The following is a 27,696-nucleotide window of genomic DNA, read 5'->3' as shown; positions in this document are numbered from 1 at the left end:
AAGCATGCAATGGTTAAAGTCGATCAATAACCGAGCTTGACCTTTTTTTGTTTAGGACAGCTGCGGCACGACCAGCTGATGCCATCTTCGGGTCATTCCAGGCATCTTTAGCTCCAATAATTCCCAAGGATGGGGTAATGGCTTTGGCTGTATAGAAGAGGAATACACATCACCATGGCCGATGGATGTTGCAGGGGATTGGATCGAGTCCGGGGTAAGATTGCGTCAGACTCCCTGCCTCGAGCGGCGTACGCTCCGCAATGCCCGCAGCCCGGTGCCCAGCAGCAGGGTAACGACATCCAGGAGCTCGCCTCCAAGCGAGTCGACATCCAGAAGAAACGCTTCTACCTGGACGTCAAGCAGAGCGTTCGCGGGCGCTTCCTCAAAATAGCCGAGGTGTGGATCGGCCGAGGCCGCCACGACAACATCCGGAAGAGCAAGCTCACACTGTCGATGTCGATGGCTCCGGCGCTCCGCTACAGCCTGGGGGACTTCATCGACTATTACGCCCGTATCGGACTGCGGGGGGGCCTCCTCGACGAGCACGGAAGCAACGGGCAGGGCCGAAGGAGAGCGCAGGAGCCCGCGTCGTCCCCCGTCGGCTCCGTGGCGTCGGACGATCAAGTCCACCGCGTCCTTAAGAGCGAATTCATCGAAAGGGACAATCGGAAGTACTTCCTGGACCTCAAAGAGAACCAGAGGGGCAGGTTCCTGCGCATCCGGCAGACGGTCAGCAAAGGGCACGGCACCATGGGCTACTACGGCCAGGGCATCGAACAGACCATCGTCCTTCCCGCGCAGGGCTTGATCGAGTTCCGGGACGCGCTCTCGCAGCTGATCGAGGACTACGGCGACGGCGACGACGACGACGGCGGCGGCGACGAGCGCGGCCGAGCGACGACCGGAAGCCACGACTCTACCCCGGAGCTTCCGGAGGCCGCGTCCTTCCGAGTGGACAACAAGCGGTTTTATTTCGACGTCGGTTCCAACCGCTTCGGCGTCTTTTTGAAAGTCAGCGAAGTGCGGCAGCCCTACAGGAACACCATCACGGTGCCGTTAAAAGCCTGGGCGAGATTCGGGGAGAATTTCATCCGGTACGAGGAGGAAATGCGACGAATGTTCACTTGTAACAAAGAGAAGAGGACAGAGGCTCGGCAGGACAGCGAGGAACATGGAGACTGACCTTGACAGTAGGATATAGACCATTAAGTACAATAATGACGTGTGTGTGTGTGTTCTTGTATTTCTACTAGGGATGTCCGATAATATCGGACTGCCGATATTATCGGCCGATAATTGCTTTAAAATGTAATATCGGAAATTATCGGTATCGGTTTCAAAATGATCGGTATCTGTTTCAAAAAGTAAAATGTATCCATCCATCCTTCGGGGTTGCTGGAGCCTATCTCAGCTACAATCGGGCGGAAGGCGGGGTACGCCCTGGACAAGTCGCCACCTCATCTTATGACTTTTTAAAACGCCGCTGTGTACACGGACGTAGGGAGAAGTACAGAGCGCCAATTAACCTTAAAGGCACTGCCTTTGCGTGCCGGCCCAGTCACATAATATCTACGGCTTTTCACACACACACAAGTGAATGCAAGGCATACTTGGTCAACAGCCATACAGGTCACACTGAGGGTGGACGGATAAACAACTTTAACACTGTTACAAATATGCGGCACACTGTGAACCCACACCAAACAAGAGTGTCAAACGGGAGAACATCCGCACCGTAACACAACATAAACACAACAGAACAAATACCCAGAACCCCTTGCAGCACTAACTCTTCCGGAACGCTACAATAAACACCCCCGCTATCCCCTTTCCCCCCGCCCACCTCAACCTCCTCATGCTCTCTCAGGGAGAGCATGTCCCAAATTCCAAGCTGCTGTTTTGAGGCATGTTAAAAAAAATTAATGCACTTTGTGACTTCAATAATAAATATGGCAGTGCCATGTTGGCATTTTTTTCCATAACTTGAGTTGATATATTTTGGAAAAACTTGTTACATTGTTTAATGCATCCAGCGGGGCATCACAACAAAATTAGGCATAATAATGTGTTAATTCCATGACTGTATATATCGGTATCGGTTGATATCGGAATCGGTAATTAAGAGTTGGACAATATCGGATATCGGCAAAAAAGCCATTATCGGACATCTCTAATATCTACCCTTCTTGAGACATAAACAAGGAAAAGTACCGTCCATATGAGGACCGATGAACAAGTTAGGACATAAATCATGGTCCCAATACGTAAAACCATTGCATCTAATAGAGAAGGTCTCATTTGCGCCCCTGGTGGTGAAATCCATCAAAATGAAGGTGGTCCCAAAAAAGGAGGGATTTTTCAAATCGACTGTGTGTCGGTTTTAATAGTGCCCCCCCTCTGGTCAACATATGAAGTAACAAGTGTGTGTAAAAATGTGACGCGTTCCCCCTCTGGCCAACATGTGTAATAACACGTGTGTGTAAGAAATTGAAATGCGCCCCCCATCCATCCATCCATCCATCTTCTTCCGCTTATCCGAGGTCGGGTCACGGGGGCAGCAGCCTAAGCAGGGAAGCCCAGACTTCCAGAGAGGGGATCCCGAGGCGTTCTCAGGCCAGCCGGGAGAGATAGTCTTCCCGACGTGTCCTGGGCCCAAAATTAATTAAAAAAATAAAATAAATGAAGATTAAAAAACAATTACAAACAAAAACAAAACTAAAAGCTTAAATTTTTTATATTTGCATAGTATGTATATATTATTAATGTTGTAAATACAAATCTTGATATATCTAGAAAGGGTGGTCCTAAAGAAGTAGGCATTTTTCGGAGGTCTCAAGAAGGTAACATGTACAGTAGTGTGTGTGTGTGTGTGTGTGTGTGTGTGTCTGTGTGTGCGCAAGTGTGTGTGTGTGTGTGTTCTTGTATTTCTACCCTTCTTGAGACATCAACAAGGAAAAGTACCGTCCATTTGAGGACCGGTGAAATAATTTGGGACCGAAATCATGGTCCCAATACGGAAAACCATGTCTCATTTGGTGAAATCTATCAAAATGAGGGTGGTACCAAAAATGGAGGGTTTTAAAAGTGTTCCCCCTCTGGTCAACATATGAAGTAACAAGTGTGTGTAAAAATGTGAAGCGCTCCCCCTCTGGCCAACACATGTAATAACAAGTGTGTGTAAAAAAAATGTGAAGCGCTCCCCCTCTGGCCAACATATGAAATAACAAGTGTGTGTAAAAAGGTGACGCGCGCCCCGTCTGGCCAAAATATGAAATAACAAGTGTGTGTAAAAATGTGACGCGCTCCCCGTCTGGCCAACATGTGTAATAACATGTGTGTGTAAGAAATTGAAATGCGCCCCCTTTGCCCAAAATAAGATAAATGAAGATTAAAAAACAATTACAAACAAAAACAAAACTAAAAGCTTACATTTTTTATATTTGCGTAGTATATATATATTTTTAATGTTGTAAATACAAATCTTGACATATCTAAAAAGGGTGGTCCTAAAGAGGTAGGCATTTTTCAGAGGTCTCAAGAAGGTAACAAATACAGTAATGTGTGTGTGTGTGTGTGTGTGTGTGTGTGTGTGTGTGTGTATCCCCTTCCCATAAAGTAGGAATAACCTACCAAGGCTAGTCTTACAACAAGAACAAAATAACAAACTTCAACCTATTTGCTATAGTTATTTTTGTGCACTTTAAGCATGGACAAAAAGCCTAATATTAACAACCCCAAACCCTGCCACCTTAAAATGGAATATATACTGCAATGTAAATAATGAACTGTACTGTAGTAAGAAAGCGGGGGGGATAACAACATATTGTACATCACACGGACAGGGGTGTCAAACGTACAGCCCATGGGCCGGATCAGGCCCGCGAACAGGTTTAACCGGCTCGCAGGAATGAGTTTGCTAAGTATAAAAATTAGCCGAAATTTTTGAATGAAAGAAACTGCTGTTTTAAATGTGCCCACTAGATGTCGCAGTAGTAATTCTTTGTATCTTTGTAGATTATGCTACATATGTAAAAAAAGTAAAAATAAACCACATGATGTTAGTACATCAGTAGAGGAAAACTATCAAACTACATAAATAACATCCTGTAATTTGATTTTGATTTTTTTTTTAAAATCTTGATACATTGAAAATTAACACCAATGAGTTGACTGATGAACATTATCACATAATTTATTTAGAAAATATAAATAACGACAAATAAAGATAGAATACTATTAGCCGCAACATGTAAGTGTAAAACAAACAACCCAAAACATTATGATTTGTACATTTTCAGAATGTGCTTGTTCTATTTTTAAACAAAGAAAACAATCTGAAGTTGTCTTTATTTTCAAGTTATCGTGCCATGATTTTACCAGTCCGGCCCGTGCCCCCCGATCTAAAATGAGTTTGACACCCCTGTCTTAGAGCAACACAATAGCCTATTGACACGCCTGAAGCTCACGCACCACACTGAGCAAACTCTTAGGTCAGAGTCAGGTCTGTTGAATTATAAAATCTTTTTTATTGACTAAGGATAAGAAAGTGCTACGATGCTGGTTTTCGCAAAGAATAAAAGATAGGTTTGGCATACCTGGACTGTCCTTGACATGCTCTTGTCGCCTGCAGGGTTCGCGACCAGAATTGCAATGAGTGCAATTTTTGGTGCAGTTAAGCTATTTAATTTCATTAACACTAAAATAGAAATGTTTTGTTAGATTTTAGTTAAAAACATTTTTTTAAAAGGAAACCTTGTGTAGATAACATTATATTGTGAATCATATATTTGCAGAAACTGGTGCAGCTATAGTATCACGGTGGACTCATGAGAATAAGGAATGGCTGAAATAATCAATTGACCTGTGAGTGTTAGGATTCTCTTGATTCTTTAGAACTTACTAATCTAATTTTTAAAGCAATGGATCAATTCTGACTTGAAGCATCTGAAGACAAAGCTAGTGCAGTCCTTGCCTGCAGCCAGCCGGGTGCTGTTGATTCACTTTTAACTATAGTTTGCGATATAAGGAAAAGCTGGGCTCAACAGGCAGCATTATTCTGCTCAGTGCGACATTGGCATCAAAGTGGGATTTAGAAGATTCCATCCCACCACAATAAAACCTGATATGTTAAAAAGAAAAAAAAGATAGTTAATTGACAATCAAGTACATTTAATCAAACACTCATTTTTAATGGGCCCTATTGTCCCGTGTGTGCTTAAGTTTTTTTTACGCACTTGAAGTTATTTGTATTCTGTGGACACCTCTGCGCAAATGTGTGTAAGTCTGGAATGAAGGCAGCTCATTACTAATAAGGTGGACTTTGCCATGAGGCTTTTTTATTTTATTTTGCTTGCTTGCTTGAAAATTGCGGAGAGTGCAGTTTTACTAACGCTTGTTAGTGTCATTGAAATCCATTAAACGGTAACACTTTGAATTTGAAAAGTTGTATCAATCCAGGCAGTGCTTTTTATGTAAACGTGTCGTCTTGGCGTCATAGTTAAAGGCCTACTGAAACCCACTACTACCGACCACGCAGTGTGATAGTTTATATATCAATGATGAAATCTTAACATTGCAACACATGCTAATACGGCCGGGTTATCTTATAAAGTGCAATTTTAAATTTCCCGCTAAACTTCCGGTTGAAAATGTCTATGTATGATGACGTATGCGCGTGACGTCAATCGTTGAAACGGAAGTATGCGGACACATTGAATCCTATACAAAAAAACTCTGTTTTCATCTCAAAATTCCACAGTATTCTGGACATCTGTGTTGGTGAATCTTTTGCAATTTGTTTAATGAACAATGAAGACTGCAAAGAAGAAAGTTGTAGGTGGAATCGGTGTATTAGCGGCGGACGACAGCAACACAACCAGGAGGACTGAGAGATGGATAGCAGACGCGCTAGCCGGCGAACTCACCTTAACTTCCTCCGTCTCCGGGCCGCTGACCGCATCTGTGATCGGGTGAAGTCCTTCGTCGCACCGTCGATCGCTGGAACGCAGGTGAGCACAGGTGTTGATGAGCAGATGAGGGCTGGCTGGCGTAGGTGGATAGGTAATGTTTTTAGCATAGCTCTGAGAGGTCCGGTTGCTAAGTTAGCTTCAATGGCGTCGTTATCAACAGCATTGTTAACCTTCGCCAGGCTGGAAAGCATTAACCGTGTAGTTACAGGTCCATGGTTTAATAGTATTGTTGATTTTCTATCTATCCTTCCAGTCAGGGGTTTATTTCTTTTGTTTCTATATGCAGTTAAGCACGATGCTATCACGTTAGCTCCGTAGCTAAAGTGTTTCGCCGATGTATTGTCGTGGAGATAAAAGTCATTGTGAATGTCCATTTCGCATTCTCGACTCTCATTTTCAATAGGATATAGTATCCGAGGTGGTTTAAAATACAAATCCGTGATCCACAATAGAAAAAGGAGAGAGTGTGGAATCCAATGAGCCAGCTTGTACCTAAGTTACGATCAGAGCGAAAAAAGATGTCTTGCACTGCATTGTAGTCCTTCACTCTAACGTTCCTCATCCACAAATCTTTCATCCTCGCTCAAATTAATGGGGTAATCGGCGCTTTCTCGGTCCGAATCGCTCTAGCTGCATTGAAAACACTGGGAAAATGTGAGGAGTCCTTCTTCTGGTGACGTCACGCTACTTCCGGTACAGGCAAGGCTTTTTTTAATCAGCGACCAAAAGTTGCAACTTTATCGTCGATGTTCTCTACTAAATCCTTTCAGCAAAAATATGGCAATATCGCGAAATGATCAAGTATGACACATAGAATGCATCTGCTATCCCCGTTTAAATAAAAAAAAATCATTTCAGTAGGCCTTTAAGTGTGTGTTTGCATGCTACAAAAGCTTTCTCTTCCTGGCTGGATGTGAAAAATTATCTTTAGATGAAACTTTGTTTCACTTGTTATAATAACCACTAGGTGAGAAACGGTATTGTAGATACCATGATATTACTGTTTCAAAGTCTTCACAATACAAACAAAAACCTGGCGTGTAGTCTTTTTCTGTCGCTTTAACATTGGCCGGGTCTAAAAATAAACAAGGTCTCCCAGAATCATCTGCGCAGGAAGTGAAGTGTGTTTGTAGAAGATTAGATTTTTTTTAACAATTCTTGAAAAAACAGTTTGAGTTATGTTGCTAGCAACCCGAGTGAAAACACAACCTCTTTGGCGGAGGTAAGAAAGTCTGCTTTCTGCAAAGCAAAGCACACCAATTTTGTCTCGAGCGTTTCCAAGGCGACACAGAGCCAGCAGGTCACGTCGCACCGCACGGAGGGAAATCACACAAAAAAAAATTCAAAGCGGTAAATAGGAGTGGAGTGAAAAACTACTTGATACATCCTCTATCCATCCATCCATTTGCATCCAGCTGCACTCTGGCGAAAGGCAGCGTACACACTGAACAAGTCACCACCTCATAAACTGTCATCCAGAAAATATATTTAAAGCCAGCGAAGCAAACATCAGTTTGTGAGGTATTTACATTATTAACAGTTAAATTGTTAGTTTGCTTTTCAGAGAAACAGCATTTTCCAGACAGATATAAACATGTCCACTGTGGAGGACATTACTTCTCAGAAAGTAAAAGTTAAAAGACACTAAAGTGAACATTATTGTTTTATACGGGATGATTACAATGTCACTTTAAAGACATCAAGTAATTTTTTTTTTTTCATATTTGCTCGAAACAATACATGTTCCTGCGCAATTATTTGTATTTTAAAATACATGTTTGTATTAATAAATATGATTAGAAAATTTTAGCATTATTTTTGTGTTCAATTACAGTAAGTGTGTTTATCCTAAACATTCTTGCCACTTCATTTTACACATTTTAAGTCTTTTTAAAAAATATATAAAAACCACAATAATATCATACCGTGTCCTTAACACAGTGATAATATTGGACAGTGAGATTTGATACCGTTACATCTCTAAAAAACACTCTGATGTGATATTAAAAGCTTTGTTTAGTACAAATGTTGTCGGTGATGCGTCAAAGGGGCTGACAACTGATTGTGTGTGTGTGTGTGTGTGTGTGTGTGTGTGTGTGTGTGTGTGTGTGTGTGTGTGTGTGTGTGTGTGCTAGCACGGGGGAGCATCACAACTTGGTGTCGACTGTCAAAAACTCAGTGAAATCAAATGATAGACGCTACATTACATACCACAGGTATCAAACTCAAGGCCCGGGGGCCAGATCTGGCCCGCGACATAATTTTATCTGGCCCGCAAACACCTGGAAATGAAATGTGTCAATAAAGTACTTAATATTTTCTCACTAAATGTAATTGATTTTTTAAATTTTGACAGAAACGATATATGTACTGCATGAAATGGCATACCTTTTAAACTTAAATAGTATCCATTATTGCAACAAATATTACAGTATATTATCATACTTTCCAAACATGTTTTTGTCTAAATAAAACAAATTAAAAATACTTAATTTTACAGCAAACTACCCATGAAATTAATAAAAATGACAATACATTTTACGTTTTTCTTTACAGCATATTACTGCAAATTGAAAAAAACTACTACTTTTTTTTGCGTTAAAATTCTGGTTACTGAGCTGCCAGTTTTTGACTGTAAAATCTTTGGTTGTTGTTTTTAACGGTGTATTACTGTAAATGGAAAGACGGTACATTTGTTTTTACAGTAGAAAAAATGTCCGCTAAATTGCCAGAGTAAAAAAGAACTTGTACTGTTTTTCCATTAACAATATAATGTTGTAAAAACCAATGTAAATTTAACAAAAAAATTAAAAACTAAGTTGCCAGCTTTTTCCGTAAAACCCTCCACAAAAAACAGTAGTACTGTTTTTCCATTTACCGTAAAATGTTGTAAAAGATTTAAAAAACACTATTTTACAGTAACATTTTGTAAATGTAAAGTGTTTACTGTAAAATCGACAGTCTACTTAAAACAATGTATATATTTAATAATGAAATCCAGAGGCAAATTAATACATTATTCGCTGTTACAATCGGCCCTCTGTTGGCTGCCATGTGGCCCTCAATGAAAACCAGTTTGACATCCCTGTTATATATGGTATGTATTTTCTATTACATAGTCACATAGTTCAATGATCAAAGTCCAGATGAAATTGTATGAAATAAACGTCCAGGATGTCCAAACATGGCCGATACGCGTGGACCCCTTTTCACTGTGTTGGTCGCAGTCACAAGACAACGATGTGCATTTGGATTTTTGATAGATTATTCAGAGAAGCGTTACACAAAAACAAGCACCAATAAGTAAGAAGAGTTGGTTTTGCATAATAGGTTTCCTTTAGGGCAGGGGTCGGCAACCCAAAATGTTGAAAGAGCCATATTGGACCGAAAATACAAAAAAAACATTTGTCTGGAGCCACAAACAGTCTAAAGCCTTATATAAGTGTTAAAATGAAGGCAACAAATGATGTATGTGTTTATATTAGCTATACTAGCCTACTATCAAAATAACTATGTGTCGCAGGCTGATGCAAATCTTCGTTGACAGAAATGTTGATATGTAATATTTATTCTACACATTTTTACAACCTTAGAAAACATTACTAAAACGGATGCTTTTCAGAGGGTGTGATAACTCTGGGAAATTACTGGCTTAGAATGGCCAAAAGTAAAGATGTGTGTGTTCAAGTTGAAGAAAACAGAAACTACAAATAAAATGAGCTCAAATATACCTACAAATGAGGCATAATGATGCAATATGTACATACAGCAAGCATAAATAGCATGTTAGCATCGATTAGCTTGCAGTTATGCAGTGACCAAATATGTCTGATTAGCACTCCACACAAGTCAATAACATCAACAAAGGCCACCTTTGTAGATTCACACACAGCATAAAACGTTTGATGGACAAATAGAGACAAAGAGGGAGTGGCATAAAACATGTCTTTCTGTGGCAGCATCAAGGAAAGTTGTACATGCAAATAAACTACGGTGCGTCCAAGGACTTCCGAAATTAAGACAAAATGGCGCGCGCCAAATACTCTCATCAGTGAAGCATCCATAATATAAACAATGGGATTTCTAACAATTAGGAAGGTTTGTGTCATGTTTGTCCTCCTACAGAAACCATATCAAAACAAAAAATATATTTTTTCCATTTTCATACATTTTGGAAAAACTCCAGGGAGCCACTAGGATGGCGCTAAAGAGCCGCTCGCTCTACCCAAAAGTACGCTTCTTGAATGAAGGCGTGTAATGACAGACTTAAAGGCGTACTGAAATGATTTTTTTGTATTTAAACGGGAATAGCAGATCCATTCTATGTGTCATACTTGATCATTTCGCGATATTGCCATATTTTTGCTGAAAGGATTTAGTAGAGAAAATCGACGATAAAGTTCGCAACTTTTGCTCGCTGATAAAAAAAAGCCTTGCCTGTACCAGAAGTAGCGTGACGTCACAGGAGCTAGTATTCCTCACAATTCCCCGTTGTTTACAATGGAGCGAGAGAGATTCGGACCGAGAAAGTGATGATTACCCCATTAATTTGAGCGAGGATGAAAGATTCGTAGATGAGGAACGTTACAGTGAATGACTTGAGAGGCAGCGATGGACGTATCTTTTTTCGCTCTGACCGTAACTTAGGTACAAGCTGGCTCATTGGATTCCACACTCTCCTTTTTTTATTGTAGATCACAGATTTGTATTTTAAACTACCTCGGATACTATATCCTCTTGAAAATGAGAGTCGAGAACGCGAAATGGACATTCAGTGCCTTTTATCTCCACGACAATACATCGGCGAAATGCTTTAGCTACGAGCTAACGTGATAGCATCTTGCTTTAACCGCATATAGAAACAAAAGAAATAAACCCCTGACTGGAAGGATAGATAGAAAATCAACAATACTATTAAACCGTGGACATGTAAATACACGGTTAATGCTTTCCAGGCTGGCGAAGTTTAACAATGCTGTGCTAACGACGCCATTGAAGCTAACTTAGCAACCGGACTGCACAGAGCTATGCTAAAAACATTAGCTCTCCACCTACGCCAACCAGCCCTCATTTGCTCATCAACACCCGTGCTCACCTGCGTTCCAGCGATCGGCAGAAGGACGAAGGACTTCACCCGATGCGTTTGGCGGCCCGGAGACGTAGGAAGTCAAGGTGCGGTCGGCGGCTAGCGCGGCTAGCGCTCCAACAAAGTCCTCCTGGTTGTGTTGCTGTAGTCCGCTGCTAATACACCGATCCCACCTACAACTGTCTTCTTTGCAGCCTTCATTGTTCATTAAAAAAATTGCAAAAGATGTCCAGAATACTGTGGAATTATGAAATGAAAACAGAGCTTTTTGTATAGGATTCTACGGGGTACCATAACTTCCGTTACTCGGACTTCGTCACGCGCATACGTCATCATACCGCGATGTTTCAGCCGGATATTTCCCGGGAAGTTTTAAATGTCACTTTATAAGTTAACCCGGCCGTATTGGCATGTGTTGCAATGTTAAGATTTCATCATTGATTTATAAACTATCAGACTGCGTGGTCGGTAGTAGTGGCTTTCAGTAGGCCTTTAAGTCGAGGGGGAGAATGCTGTGCAGTTCCCCACTTTTTTTCATTTTAGCGCATGGGAGAATATGGCCCACTGAAAATAATACAATATTTTTTCTGGGTTTAAAACTTATGTTGCAAGCGATTGATTGATTGATTGAAACTTTTATTAGTAGATTGCACAGTGAAGTACATATTCCGTACAATTGACCACTAAATGGTAACACCCAAATACGTTTTTCAACTTGTTTAAGTCAGGGTCCACTTAGATTGATTCATGATACAGATATATACTAACATCATGATACAGTCATCACACAAGATAATCATCAGAGTATATACATTGAATTATTTACATTATTTACAATCCAGGGTGTGGGATATGGAGGAGGGGTGTGGGGGGGTTTAGGTTTGGTTGGTATCAACACTTCAGTCATCAACAATTGCATCATCAGAGAAATGGACATTGGAACAGTGTAGTACTGACTTGGTAGGATATGTACAGCAAGTAGTGGACGGAGAGAGACAGATCAGAAAGTATAAGAAAAAGTGTCTACATTTGATTATTTACATTTGATTGTTTACAATCCGAAGAGGTATGATGAGGAAGGGAGGGTGTTAGTTTAGGGTTGAAGTTGCCTGGAGGTGTTCTTTTAGTGAGGTTTTGAAGGAGGATAGAGATGCCCTTTCTTTTACACCTGTTGGGAGTGCATTCCATATTGATGTGGCATAGAAAGAGAATGAGTTAAGACCTTTGTTAGATCGGAATCTGGGTTTAACGTGGTTAGTGGAGCTCCCCCTGGTGTTGTGGTTATGGCGGTCATTTGCGTTAAGGAAGTAGTTTGACATGTACTTCGGTATCAGGGAGGTGTAGCAGATTTTATAGACTATAGGTTGATAGGTGTCTTGGCTTCTTTTTCTTCGTTTCCTGTTTTTTTGTAGTGGACATCAACACAGCTTACATAGGATACACAGCCGTTGTGGTTTCGGATGGCTTTCACAATGATTGATGTGTGTTCAACGAGAATTTGCCTATTAAAGACAACTGATTTTGTAAGATAAAGCGATGAGATGCTTGTACCGTGGTGCTTTGTGATAATTTAAAGGTGCTGTTTGCAACATTTCTCACAGTAACATTTTTCAAAGCAAAAATTATAACAATAACACCACCGGATAGCTCAGATTTGGGCAAATTAAGGCCCGGGGCCCGCATGCGGTCCATTGAGCTTTTCAAACTGGCCCGCCAGACATTCCCAAATCATTTTTTTTAGATCTTTAAGATGGAAACTGTAGCTGCCGTTATGATGTGCAGTGATTTTTTTAAATGACCGTAAGTCTTGAGCTATACAAAGTATAATAATGGTTGGAATCTGCGCTTTTGCATGATATACTTAGTTACTATGGTGATCTAAGTCACAGCAGCTCGGACGAGGCACCAAGCAGTGTGGGTGGGGAGCGTTTCCGCAGAGTGTTTCCAGAGCAGCCAGCCTGAAATGCGGGTGTCAGGGACAGACGCGGAAGGACATTTTTCCAACAAAGTTCAAAAGCTTAGTGATATATCAGATACATCAGATTGTAAGTGGGTTTTCTTTACCCTTTGTGTTCATATTTTGTTGTTTTTGTTGCATTTTTGTTGCGTTTCGCTTGATTGTAAAATATGTCGATCAAAAGGGGGTGTGACGTTCATATGTTGTCAATATTCAGTGTTTTATTGTTCATAGTTAATATTGTAAATCCCACATTCTTTATTTTCATGTACATTCTGGGTGTCTCATTCAGTAAAAAATGTTTAAATTCCATTCCGATTTTTTCCCCTCTGGTTTATTAATAAAAACGGCCATTAAAGTAAACTAATGTTTCTGAATTATTAGCGCCAGTGTAGACAAAGATGCCGATGTTGTGGTTATCAAGTAACAAGTAAATATCTAGTCAACGACAGCTGCGGTTGCTCCTTCTGGATACACTTCCCCTTAGTGTTTTGAATGAGAATTACAAGTCTGGCGCCACCCCCCGCGGCAGAACTATGAATTAAACTAGAAAATTCCCACGGAAAAGTTGATGGGCCTTCTATCTCTGCCCTGAACCTCTGGCTTGGGGTCGTTCGAAGCTGGCACACTTCTAAGATGGCACTAAGTATCCAAATCAATGATTTTTAGGTTTAAACTAGAGATGTCCGATAATATCGGACTGCCGATATTATCGGCCGATAAATGCTTTAAAATGTAATATCGGAAATTGTCGGTATCGGTTTCAAAAAGTAAAATTTATGACTTTTTAAAACGCCGCTGTACGGAATGGTACACGGACGTAGGGAGAAGTACAGAGCGCCATAAACCTTAAAGGCACTGCCTTTGCGTGCCAGCCCAATCACATAATATCTACGGCTTTTCACACACACAAGTGAATGCAAGGCATACTTGGTCAACAGCCACACAGGTCACACCGAGGGTGGCCGTAACAACTTTAACACTGTTACAAATATGCGCCACACTGTGAACCCACACCAAACAAGAATGAGAAACGCATTTCGGGAGAACATCCGCACCGCACCGTAACACAACATAAACACAACAGAACAAATACCCAGAACCCCTTGCAGCACTAACTCTTCCCCCCGCTAACCCCCCCCCCCACCTCAACCCCGCCCCCCCAACCCCGCCCACCTCAACCTCCTCATGTTCTCTCAGGGAGAGCATGTCCCAAATTCCAAGCTGCTGTTTTGAGGCATGTTCAAAAAAATAATGCACTTTGTGACTTCAATAATAAATATGGCAGTGCCATGTTGGCATTTTTGTCCATAACTTGAGTTGATTTATTTTGGAAAACCTTGTTACATTGTTTAATGCATCCAGCAGGGCATCACAACAAAATTAGGCATAATAATGTGTTTAATTCCACGACTGTATATATCGGTATCGGTTGATATCGGAATCGGTAATTAAGAGTTGGACAATATCGGAATATCGGATATCGGAATATCGGATATCGGCAAAAAAGCCATTATCTCTCGTCTCAATTAAAGCGATCAAAATGGGTTTGATATTTTCGCAGCTGAGATAGGCTGCAGCACCCCCTGCGACCCCGAAAGGGACAAGTGGTAGAAAATGAATGGATGGATGGATTTTTTTCCGAGGTTTCTTTTATCATTTTATTGTGTATGGCGTACACTGCATCCAAACTTCAAGTGCAATATATTGTTTCAACTTAGATGCAAGTAAGAACAAAAGTACTTACGCCGATGGGGGAATAACGCGGAAGGTCAGATTTGACAGGGCAAACCCAAATTTAAGGATTACTCCACCCAAAGTGGACATCTTGGATAAAGGCGTGCAGACAGACTTAAGTCAAGTGTCAAGAATCCACGTAGTTGCACCGTTTTTTCCCCCACTGAAGCACATGAAGAATAGAGCCATGAGTGCACAATAGAGAAGCATAGATACAAATCTTGGGTCTTCTTTATCCATCCTAGGCTCTGCAAATATGCTGCCTGTTCGAACTATTCACTGATAGGCAAGTAAACAACATGAAATTGAAGTTAAAAAAGTAAAATCATTGGTGTTTTTTAGTGTGTTATCATCAAAGCGCTGCTTTTATTAGAACTTGAATAGCGGTTTGGTTCAGACTAGTAATGGCCGAGAGATTTTAATTATTCACTTATCATGCTCGTGTTAACCACTTCCCCAGTTTATTCATGTTCTTAATGTGGACATTGTGAAAATAAAACATGTAGTTACTTTAATACTGTACTTTCTTAAATCTACTAACAGACACTGGGTCTCAAATAAGGGGTGTCAAAGTCAAGGCCCACGGGCCAGATCAGGCCCACGAATGAATTATCTACGGCCCCGGGATGATATTTGATTAGTATTAGAACCGGCCCGCAGGCCACAGCCGCCTGCTGCTGTTTTGCACGCACCAATACTCCATCAGTGTTGGCGCTAGGAATTTTCAAAATGGGGTCCCACGGTCAATTTTTGGGGTGCCACTTTTTTGTAACCGTTTTGAAAACAAATGATAAATGTCTGCATTATCCTGTTATATCTCACATTCTATATTGTGTTTTGGAAAAAGGTTGTCATAAACATTACTTAATTAATTTTAAGAAAAAAAATACAAAAGGAAACAAATGTTTATGCATATATGTATTAGTAATAAACATTCATTCACTTTCTTCTTTCCTTCATAGATCTAGCCTATATGTTTTTCTATGATTTTATTGTAATATTTTCAGAATGTGTTTGTTCTATTTTTGGCCAAAGTAAGACAAAGAAAACAATCTGAAGTTGTCTTTATTTGCTAGTTTTAATGCCATGATTTTAATAGTCCGGCCCGTGTGTGCACAGATTTTTCTCCATGCTGCCCCTGAGCTCAAATGAGTTTGACACCCCTGCCCTAAATAAATACCCCAAATAACAGCCATAAAAGTACTAATTGTAAGTCTGTATAAACATATTTCAAGCCCAGTTCCCACCAACGGTTTTTAGTTTTCCAACATAAAATCTTACGTATCCTATGTGAAAATAAAATAATAGCCATTTGCAACCACCTTGTGCAGTGTGTAATGATTTAATATGACATAAAATTCCTTCTCATTTTAATTGGAAACCAATCAGTAAGCCCACAATCATCTAAAAAATTCACAAATTGATGGACCACATTTGATTTGAAAATATTATCCTTCCTAATGCTAGTTTGAGTTCCAACTGGGCCTGTAAAATTCATGGAAGAATCTTAAATCAGACCCTTTACTATTGACCTGGGCTTTTGTGACATTGCAATAGAGACGTGGTAAAGCTACATAATGACAGCTTGTGGTAGAGGTAGGAAACAAAAATCAAGATGAATGCCAACAGACTGAGCGAGGTGAAAGCCACTTCTTGTGAGTCTGTTGTGTGTAGACTCAGTTATTTGGATTTAGTGTGTTTGTTGTGTTTAGAGCAGTGGATCCGGCCCGCGTTATGAGTTTGCTAAGTATAAAAATGAGCCGAGATTTTTGAATCCAAGAAACTGCTGTTCTAAATGTGTCCATTAGATGTCGCAATAGCAATTCTTTGTATCTTTGTAGATTATGCTACATATGTAAAAAAATAATAAACCACATTAACATCCCGTAATTTGATTTTGATATTTTTTAAAAAAATCTTGATAGCTTAATATCACATAATTTATTCAGAAAGTATCAATAACGACAAATAAAGATATAACACTATTAACCGCAACATGTAAGTGTAAAAAAACAACAACCCAACAACAATATGATTTGTACATTTTCAGAATGTGTTTGTTTTATTTTTAAACAAAGAAAACAATCTGAAGTTGTCTTTATTTTTAAGTTATCGTGCCGCGATTTTACTAGTCCGGCCCACTTGGGAGTATATTTTTGTCCACGTGGCCCCCGATCTAAAATGAGTTTGACACCCCTGGTTTAGAGTGTCTGGAATAATTATCAGGGGGAATTGATTTTCATATCAATGGACATGCACAAATAACTAGAAGTACAAATCATTTGAAAGTGATGAATTACAATATGTACAATTATGAAAACAGATAGCGATGATGACGAGTAAATGTGCCTCAAGGGGTCAGGTTTTCATCACTTTAGCATATGCTAATTGTTTGGTACATGGAATTATGTTGATTGAATTCCAAATGTACTCTCCAAAAAACTATTTGAAAATAATATCTGCACTTATGTAACCAGCTGACTATAGGGACTGTTTATATTAATGTCTTTGATGCCCAGTGATAATCATTGATCCGCTCCTGAGGTCATGTAGTGACATCACGTTATGTCATCATATCCAAATAATAATTGAATTTATTAAAAGTCAATTGAAATCAGCAAGCCAAACTCGAACAAACTGCAGGAGGTTACATTTTCACTGTTAACACACTCAAAAGATTTGTGAACTTGACCACTAAGGCCATACCGTCGATACTGTCATTTCATTATGTGACTTACAGATGAGAGAGATTTATTAATGATATGCAAAAAGTCATGCAGTATACTTGAGCTATTAGCAACGCTTTTTTGTCTCCTCAGGGGCATGATAGAATTAACTCCAAGTTTAAGGGGAGTCATGCTCATCACAGACATACCTCACAATTTACTGTTGTACATATCTAAATACTTGTTAGGGATGAATCAAATTCACACCTGTGAAGGGTATTGTCGCTGGTATATGGGTGTCATGAACCTAAATTGCATTGTCAATCAATATATAATGAAAGATTAAATACATGTATTTTATTTCCTGTACCATTGCTTTTAAAGCACGTCATCAGGTTGTAGATTTTTCTCATTTCGCGAACAAGCAAAACTCACAATTGTTTTAGAAAATCCCATTTACAAGAGTCCAGCTGCTAAATCTGTGTACCGATGTTAAAGTCATTAACTGTCGAGGCCGAGCATGTTAGAGGAGTGAGTGTTTAAGTGTGTGGTTTGTTTAATCCAAAAGTAATGAAATAAGTATATAATTATAAAAGAGGTAAGGGACACCAAACAATAGCGGAAAAATGTTACATATCAAAGTGCAATTTGTCTTGAAAAAGAAACATGTAAGAAAAAAGGAACCTACAGTTTGTAAAGTGTGTTTGTCTATTGCAGAAGTGTTCGTTTTTTGAGCAGTGGGTATAGAGATAGGTTTGAAAACTGTAGTAAATAAACGCACATGGTAAAAAGTGTACATTCTAGGTGTATGTTATGTAATATCATGGTGTCTCCTATACTCCTTTTTAAGTAAGAAAAATGTCCGCCGATATTTTGTACTTTAGCACTTTCTTTAATGTGTACTGTACTCGTTCGCCCTCTACATGTAAAGTACTGTATCGATATCCGTTACTTGCCTTGTAATGTTCGAAATGAAATGATTATGTCTGGAAATGGTCACCAAAACAACAGTGTATGCATGCTATTGGTTGGGTCCCAGTACTGTATAAAAGAAAAAGTATATGGAAAAAATGGTGCTATGTTACATTATGTAAAGGTGCTTCAATGGACGCAAATTAAATGCATGCCAAGAGGATTTATCAAAGTGGGAATAAAAGAGAAATGTGAAGTCTAACTGTTGTCCTCAAATTGTACCACTCCCAAGGATTTGGAATCTCTGGAAATGTTATTGATGTTCAGATGTATCAGTCTGACAGATTGCTTTCTGGGTATTTATGAGTTAGACCAGTGTTTTTCAACCACTGTGCCAGTGGGCAGTACAGTCTGGTGTGCCGTGGGAGATTATGTAATTTCACCTAATTGGGTTAAAAATATTTTTTGCAAACCAATAATTCTAATCCATTGTTGAGTGTCTGTGCTGTCTAGAGCTCGACAGAGTAACCGTGTAATACTCTTCCATTTCAGTAGGTGGCAGCAGGTACCTAATTGCTTTGTAGATGCCGGGAACATGGTTTGTCGTGATCACAATATGCGGGAGGCAGCGTGTAGGTAAAAAGATATTTAACACTTAAACCAAAAATAAACACAAGGCGAGTGCCGCTAAGAAAAGGCATTGAAGCTTAGGGATGGCTATGCAAAACGAAACTAATACTGAATTGGCTGCAAAGTAAACAAAAACAGAATGCTGGATGACAGCAAAGACTTACAGCGTGTGGAGCAAAGACGGCGTCCACAAAGTACATCCATACCTGACATGAAAATCAACAATGTCCCCACAAAGAAGGATAGCGTCCGCACAACTTAAATAGTCTTGATTGCCAAAACTAATCAGGTGCGGGGAATAGCGTTCGAGGAAGACATGAAACTGCTACATGAAAATACCAACAAGAGAGGAAAAGCCACCAAAATAGGAGCGCAAGACAATAACTAAAACACAGGAAAACACCAAAAAACTCAAAATAAGTCACGGCGTGATGTGACAGGTCGTGACAGTACACCTACTTTGAGACAAGAACTATAGTGATGCATGGTTGGTTATGGTTTGAATTCATATTCAACAATTGCGAGAACGACTTTTTATTGTCAATATCGAACAAGGGGATGGGTCAAATACAGAGGGTAATTTCACCACACCTAGTGTGTGTGTGACTATCAGTGGTACTTTAACTTTAACTTTATTTTGCCCTACCAATGTTTCAGGTGGAATTTCCAAATTAGTACTGATCCACAGCTCACACAAATCCAAACAAAAATGTGTCTGTTGACAGGTGCATCGCGTTTGTGCCAGCAGTCAACCCTAAGACTTCCTTTTTAATAATCACAATCATGTAGAGGTTTTGTGTTTTGAAATATCGTTTAATAAATGCTAGCACGGTAAGTAAAAAGTATATCCTTATATTTAAGTTTGGAAATAAAAAGTGTTTGATTGATAGAAGAAATGTGGGGAGAAAAGTTGTGTTTTTTATTTGCATCAGAGTCAGAATCAGAAATACTTTATTAATACCCGAGGAGAAATTACAATTTTCAGCACAATCCCATTCAAGATCAGACAACCATTACAGGGAGACAGAACAGGATCACTGACGGGTCTGCCAACTTCCGGCACCCCTTACAAAAAAGGTGAGAAACAGCTAAACGCTGGGGGGTGAGAAAAAAAAAATTCAGTCTAAGCCATACTTGCCAACCCTCCCGATTTCCCCGGTAGACTCCCGAATTTCAGTGCCCCTCCCGAAAATCTCCCGGGGCAACCATTCTCCCGAATTTCTCCCGATTTCCACCCGGACAACAATATTGGGGGTGTGCCTTAAAGGCACTGCCTTTAGCGTCCTCTCTCACCTGAAAAGGAGACTATTATATATGTCTCCGTTATCCATAGCTTTATCTATAACCCATAAAGTAGGCAGGCACGGAGCTATTTCTCAGCGTGTGTTTATTCCAGCCGGCACGTTAATACACTGACACACAACATCGGGATTCCCATCATGCATTGCTTCAAAACTACGGCAAGTAGTAATGTCCAAAAACATAACAGAGACGAAGCAGAAGAACGAAGAAGAGACATGGCGACGACGAGTAAGAAGAAGAAGTACGCTTGCAAGTTCCAAAATGATTGGAACCAATCATATCAGTTCATCCAGGACAGCTCGAAGGGGAAGGGGTATGCTGCCTGCAAATTTTGTAGATCCGACTTCTCCATTGAACACGGTGGCCGAACGGATGTACATCAACGGATTATTTATATATATATATATATATATATATATATATATATATATATATATATATATATATATATATATATATATATATATAAGAAACTTGAAAATATACACCCCCCCCCCAAACACACCACCACCCCCTTCTCCCGAATTCAGAGGTCTCAAGGTTGGCAAGTATGGTCTAAGCCTTGGCCCCTGGAGAGGGAATCCAGACTGAGGCCAAGGGAAAAAACATCATAGCCATAGCACACATAAGCATGTGTGTAAGAGGGACACATCAAAGACCACAAATCAATCAATCAATCAATGTTTATTTATATAGCCCTAAATCACAAGTGTCTCAAAGGGCTGTACAAGCCACAACGACATCCTCGGTACAGAGCCCACATACGGGCAAGGAAAAACTCACCCCAGTGTCTTAATGAAATTAAACAATGGATGTCCGCTAACTTTTTGCAACTCAACGCTAAGAAAACGGAAATGCTGATTATCGGTCCTGCTAGACACCAACATCTATTTAATAATACCACCTTAACATTTGACAACCAAACAATTAAACAAGGAGACTCGGTAAAGAATCTGGGTATTATCTTCGACCCAACTCTCTCGTTTGAGTCACACATTAAGAGTGTTACTAAAACGGCCTTCTTTCATCTCCGTAATATCGCTAAAATTCGTTCCATCTTGTCCACTAGCGACGCTGAGATCATTATTCATGCGTTCGTTACGTCTCGTCTCGATTACTGTAACGTTTTATTTTCGGGCCTCCCTATGTCTAGCATTAAAAGATTACAGTTGGTACAAAATGCGGCTGCAAGGCTTCTGACAAAAACAAGAAAGTTTGATCATATTACACCTATACTGGCTCACCTGCACTGGCTTCCTGTGCACTTAAGATGCGACTTTAAGGTTTTACTACTTACGTATAAAATATTACACGGTTTAGCTCCAGCCTATCTCGCCGATTGTATTGTACCATATGTCCCGACAAGAAATCTGCGTTCAAAGAACTCCGGCTTATTAGTGATTCCCAGAGCCAAAAAAAAGTCTGTGGGCTATAGAGCGTTTTCTATTCGGGCTCCAGTACTCTGGAATGCCCTCCCGGTAACAGTTAGAGATGCTACCTCAGTAGAAGCATTTAAGTCCCATCTTAAAACTCATTTGTATAATCTAGCCTTTAAATAGACCCCCCCTTTTTTAGACCAGTTGATCTGCCGTTTCTTTTCTTCTCTCCTCTTCTCCCCTGTCCCTTGCGAGGGGGAGTTGCATAGGTCCGGTGGCCATGGATGAAGTGCTGGCTGTCCAGAGCCGGGACCCCGGGTGGACCACTAGCCTGTGCATCGGTTGGGACATCTCTGCGCTGCTGACCCGTCTCCGCTCGGGATGGTTTCCTGTTGGCCCCGCTGTGGACTGGACTCCCGCTGATGTGTTGGATCCACTGTGGACTGGACTTTCACAATGTTATGTCAGACCCACTCGACATCCGTTGCTTTCGGTCCCCCCTAGAGGGGGGGGGGGGTTACCCACATATGCGGTCCTCTCCAAGGTTTCTCATAGACCACAAAGGACATTAAAGACATTAAAAGAGCAGAGCTGATGCAACCAGCCATTTCTACATACAGCTACAAAAGTAAAAACAAAAACAAAAAACATATACACTGTGGTGGCCTCTGCGGTGTTCCACGCCATTGTCTGCTGGGGTGGGGGGAGCATGGCCAGAGACAGGAGCAGACCCAACAAAGCAACCAAGAGAGCCGACTCCACCCTCGGCCGCTCACCAACTCTCAGCCAGTGTCCAGTCCCCATGGATGAACGAGGATGCGTCCAAGGAGACCGAGGTGTCCGATACCTGCTCATTCAGCCAAGACACTGTGAAGCTTGTCATCATGAAAAAAAGCTTTCATGCGTTGTCTTTCTTTGTTTGAAGTTGTATGAACAAAATCACAATGTACACGATAAGAATTTAATTAAGATGCGATATTTTCCATAATCAAACAAACCCTAAATCTAATCTATTTATTCATATCATGTTGTAACGGTTTTGTTGCAAGTCAGTGTTGGCAGTCAGTTGTGTGTACTGTATGGGGTACAAAATACACAATTAGCTGAAAGCTAGCATAAATCGTTAGCATGCTAATGTTAGCATGCTAATATAAGAGACGTTGGCACACTTCTAAGATGGCGCCAAGTATCAAAATTCATGAGTCATAGGTCACAACATACAAAATTAGCTAAAAAGTTAGCAAAAAGAAAAAAATCGTTAGCATGTCACGCATGTTAGCATACTTGCTGTGTGTACTGTATGGGGCGCCGATTGTAAAAGTTCAGTTACACTTTTCGAGCAAATATATTTTTCAGATTTAACTCACTTTTCTCAAATTTAGCTATTTTTCCATCACATTCAAGTTTAACTTAAATTATTATAATTTAAGTTTAACTTAAAAACTCAAAAAATGATATCTAAATGTTAAATCTAAATTTTAATCTTAGATCTAAACCTATATCTTAAATGTTGCATCCAAACCTAAATGTTAAGTTTAAATCTTAAATCTAAATGTGAGTGCTAAATGTTAAATCTAAATACATATTTTACATGTATATCTTAAACCTAAACATGAGTACTCAATGTTAAATCTAAATTTGAACACTAAATATTAAATCTAAATTCAAATCCAAACCTAAATGTTAAATCTAAATATTAAAAAATGTAAATCCTAAATCTAAATGTGAGCGTTAAATGTTAAATCTAAACCTAAACCTAAATCTTAAAGCCAAATGTTCAACTAAATCTAAATCTAAATGTGAGCACTAAATATTTCGCCAAGAGTAAACATTGATGATATTTATAGAATGTCAATATTCCACCAATCCTAGGTCTCTCAGCTGCAAAGTCCCGCCCACATCTCTGCCTCTCAGTGCATGACACTTCTGCATCTTTCTCACTGCAGAAAAGGGAAACATGACAGATGCTGAATGACAAACTAATGCAAATAAAGATGCTTATTTTTCAAAATGTAAGCTCCAATCCTGTGAATGTGCACATGGTGTGATGCTTAAAGGGATTTCAGTCAAATCTCTGTATTCTATTTGTATATATGGGTAAAATTACTTCCAGCTAAAGGGGAAAACATTACAAAATCTGACAAATAACACAACCAACATAGTCAAAAGGAGTATTTAAAAATGTGTTGTTGTTTTTTTTCATTTCAGCATTTGCATCAGCACACCCATCAACAGAACAAAAGAGGAAAGTCCTGTGTAGTTCTTCACCATTCAGTCTTTATCTTTTAGGAAATTCTCACCCAGACACATTTTGGAGAGCTCTTCCTTCAGCTTTCTTTTCTCCTTCAAGCAGATTAATACCTCGAGTGTATTGTATTATATGTATATTACATGTTCCAAAAAGAAAAAAAACATAAAACACAGTATATTTAAATATACTAAATGTAAAAAAGGGAATAAATATTCAAAATAAGATCATTAAATGAAATTTACTTTGGTTACGCCATCATGAGCGCAACTCAAGGTTGTAAAAGTTTCAACTACAATTCTAAATAAGATGTCAAAAGCAAACTGAAATCAAATACACACAGCTTAAAGATTGATCAATACCTATTTAAATTTAGTAATACATAAATATGATGATTTATCAAAATATAAAAAATATATACCTGAACAGAACGCTCATGATGGTTACACCAAAAAGTAACGCTATGAATCGCGTTTTTCCAAGTTTTTGGGGCATTTTTATGCTATTTCCAAGCATCTCCTTTTTATTATTAAATTCTATTAAATTTATTAAATTATTTATTTATATATTTTAAATGGTCAAACTAATGCATATTATATATGCATGCCCTAGTAAAAAAAAAGTCATATTTATTTTGATTGTTACATTTTGAAGTACATTTGTGCAAGTGGGTGCGAATGTACCCATTACCAGAGCTGTACACACACACACACACACACACACACACACACACACACACACACACACACACACACACACACACACACACGCACACACACATATATATATATATATATATATATATATATATATATATATATATATATATATATATATATATATATATATATATATATATATATATATATATATATATATATATGTATATATATACAGTCTAGTCTGAATATATATATATATATATATATATATATATATATATATATATATATATATATATATATATATATATATATACAGTCAGTCTAGTCTGAATATTGCATTATTGTCAATCCCACTGAGAACATTAAAATACGACAATTCATTTGCACTGTATAATAACTTCATGTATGAAGTTTGCATAAAAAACCGCGTGAAAATCGGGTAAATATTGAGAAAATTGTGATGGTTTAAATGTGCTCACACTTCATTGATCCTGTCACTAGATGGCAATGTTGACCTGTCACTACCCGACCGGTACCGAAAGACGCCATCGGTCCACGCATGCGCAAAGCCCACGTTATTTCCCGTCAACTTGGTTTACGGCAATTATGTCCATTCGCTCGTAGATATCTAATATAGAGATGCTGCATGCACCGTTACTGTCTATTGGCGCCGACCAGCTGTAGGGCCACCATCTTAAACCGGTCAACATCTCCATCTAGTGACAGGCTCAATGAAGTGTCAGCACTTTTAATCCATCATGACTCTCTGAAGTGCAAATGAATTGTCGTATTTTAATGTTTACAGTGGGATTAACAATAATACAATATTCAGACTAGACGGCAAACACCTTCCTTCATTAATTATGTTGTATTGGACTCTATTTTCGTACATTGGGTACTGGTATGACAAAGGTCCATGAATATAAACATAATTTCATATATATATATATATATATATATATATATATATATATATATATATATATATATATATATATATATATATATATATATATATATATATATATATATATATACATATATATATATATATATATACATATATATATATATATATATATATACATATATATATATATATATATATATATATATATATATATATATATATATATATATATATATATATATATATATATATATATATATATATATATATATATATATACATTAGGTCAGGAGAAAACACAGAGGCTATATCATCCCTACAAGTCTGTTTCGCAGGTTTCCCTGCTCGTCAGGGGAATATATATATATATATATATATATATATATATATATATATATATATATATATACATATATATATATATATATATATATATATATATATATATATATATATATATATATATATATATATATATATATATATATATATATATATATATATATACAGTGGGGCAAAAAAGTATTTAGTCAGCCACCCATTGATTGTCAATGGGTGGCTAAATAAATACTTTTTTGCCCCACTGTATATATATAGTCACAAAATAATATATAATAATATATAATATACATTACATTATTACTATATAATATATAATGCATATATATATATATATAAAAACATATATATACATATGCAAATATATATATATATATATATATATATATATATATATATATATATATATATATATATATATATATATATATATATATATATATATATATATATATATATATATATATATATATATGCAAAAAGACATTTTACAAAACAGAGAAAATAACTACTTTAATATACAGAGATTTAAATTATGGAATCAAACCTTCCCTGTACCTTGTGATGGAATCACTAGGCTGCTGTTGTTTTTCAGGGCTCAAAGGTGGTAGCTTTTGTCACACAGCACACATCACCGGACAGCTTCTGTAGTATCTGCCAGACTACACATCCTGCTACGTAGACCAGAGAATTTTCCACCAGACCAGCAATCCGAGTGGGAAGTTAACTGTGGTCACACACAATGGCCAAAAGGTTGGCAAATGGAGGTGGGTGTTTTTCTGCAGTTTCAGCAGAGGACATCTCTACTGCAGAGAGAAAACCTGTATTATCTTGAGCTGCCGCAATACTGGTCTCACGTTGTAAGACACCAAAGCGAACCATCAAAAGGTGGAAATGACCTGGAACTGGCATCTAGCTGGATTGTCGTTCCAGTTGCCTTACATGAAAAACGGACACATTACAGAATTACACCCAAAACATAGCATATAAAGACATTTTGTTTCCAGAATGTATTATCGTTAAAACATCATCAACCCTAACTGATGCTCTGATTGATTTAAGTAGGAGCTCCAAGGGATCCTGGATGAACCTGGAGGTGAGCACATAGCCAAGAACAGTTCCGGAATCACCACCATCCGTGTGTTCATATTGATGACAAATCTGATCAATCACAATTACCTGTATCGTGTTCTTCCTTGTTCTTTCTGCGGCTCAAAGAGGAGTTGAATACCTGTTAAAGATGGCGGTCGAATTTCCTGCGCCACAGCACCCAATGCAGCATCTTTTTTTAATGATATCTATGAGTTCGCTGCCTATGGTTCACCGTTATCATTTTTATTCTAGTGATCTTTATCTAAAAAACAACGACATATAAAATATACCATACAAAACAAAACTACAGTTGTTTAAATATATTGTTTATTTTAATTCGGTACAGAAAGCTGAACGATGTGCTCAGCTGCCTTGAATAGCAAATAATTCGATTTTTTTCATATCAAATACTGTACATCATTTTACAATACTGATCATTTAAAATTGTACTTTTTGTTAGGCCACAGACAATAATTTAAGTTAAGTGCCTTGTTTAAAAAAAAAACATTAAAAAAATAAACCTTGTGTGTCATTCATTGCAATGACAGAACATAAAACATTTAATTGTGGCGCTGATACTCATTATTTAAAAAAAAATCTACCCTTTGTTTTTGTTTTTTGATTCTCTTACTACTATGTAATCTATTCTCTGAATAAATAATATTAATAGTGAACCATTGATAAATGATTTAAAATATCACAGTTCGTCACGTCGCAAAGATGCGCCTTCATAAAATATTTATAGAAAGGAAAAGTGTACTTGGATTTACACTGTATGAGAAAAAAACTTGAAAAGGAATTTTCCCT

General features: G+C 38.4%; 1 protein-coding gene across 3 annotated transcripts; it reads left to right on the top strand.

Annotated features, from left to right (window-relative positions):
- On the top strand, positions 1 to 26,799 carry purg (purine-rich element binding protein G). 3 transcript variants are annotated; one of them, XM_062031469.1, is made up of 2 exons: positions 1 to 1,190; positions 26,393 to 26,799. In XM_062031469.1, exon 1 carries the CDS (start codon positions 175 to 177, stop codon positions 1,180 to 1,182), a length of 1,008 nt encoding a protein of 335 aa, XP_061887453.1. In that variant the 5' UTR covers positions 1 to 174; the 3' UTR covers positions 1,183 to 1,190; positions 26,393 to 26,799. The 3 variants fall into 3 exon arrangements, with proteins under 3 accessions (XP_061887453.1, XP_061887455.1, XP_061887454.1); XM_062031471.1 differs by lacking the exon at positions 26,393 to 26,799 and adding an exon at positions 23,989 to 24,005; XM_062031470.1 differs by lacking the exon at positions 26,393 to 26,799 and adding an exon at positions 23,844 to 23,937.
- Positions 26,800 to 27,696: the final 897 nt, after the last annotated feature.

The sequence above is a fragment of the Entelurus aequoreus genome, linkage group LG21 (assembly GCF_033978785.1).
Source record: "Entelurus aequoreus isolate RoL-2023_Sb linkage group LG21, RoL_Eaeq_v1.1, whole genome shotgun sequence".
Taxonomy (NCBI): domain Eukaryota; kingdom Metazoa; phylum Chordata; class Actinopteri; order Syngnathiformes; family Syngnathidae; genus Entelurus; species Entelurus aequoreus.
Note: the sequence above shows the minus strand (reverse complement) of the source record. Positions and strands in the feature narration are given on the sequence as shown.

What these genes read in the sequence shown, in the direction of transcription:
- purg (XM_062031469.1), top strand. Translation starts at nt 175, where the DNA reads ATGGCCGATGGATGTTGCAGGGGATTGGATCGAGTCCGGGGTAAGATT.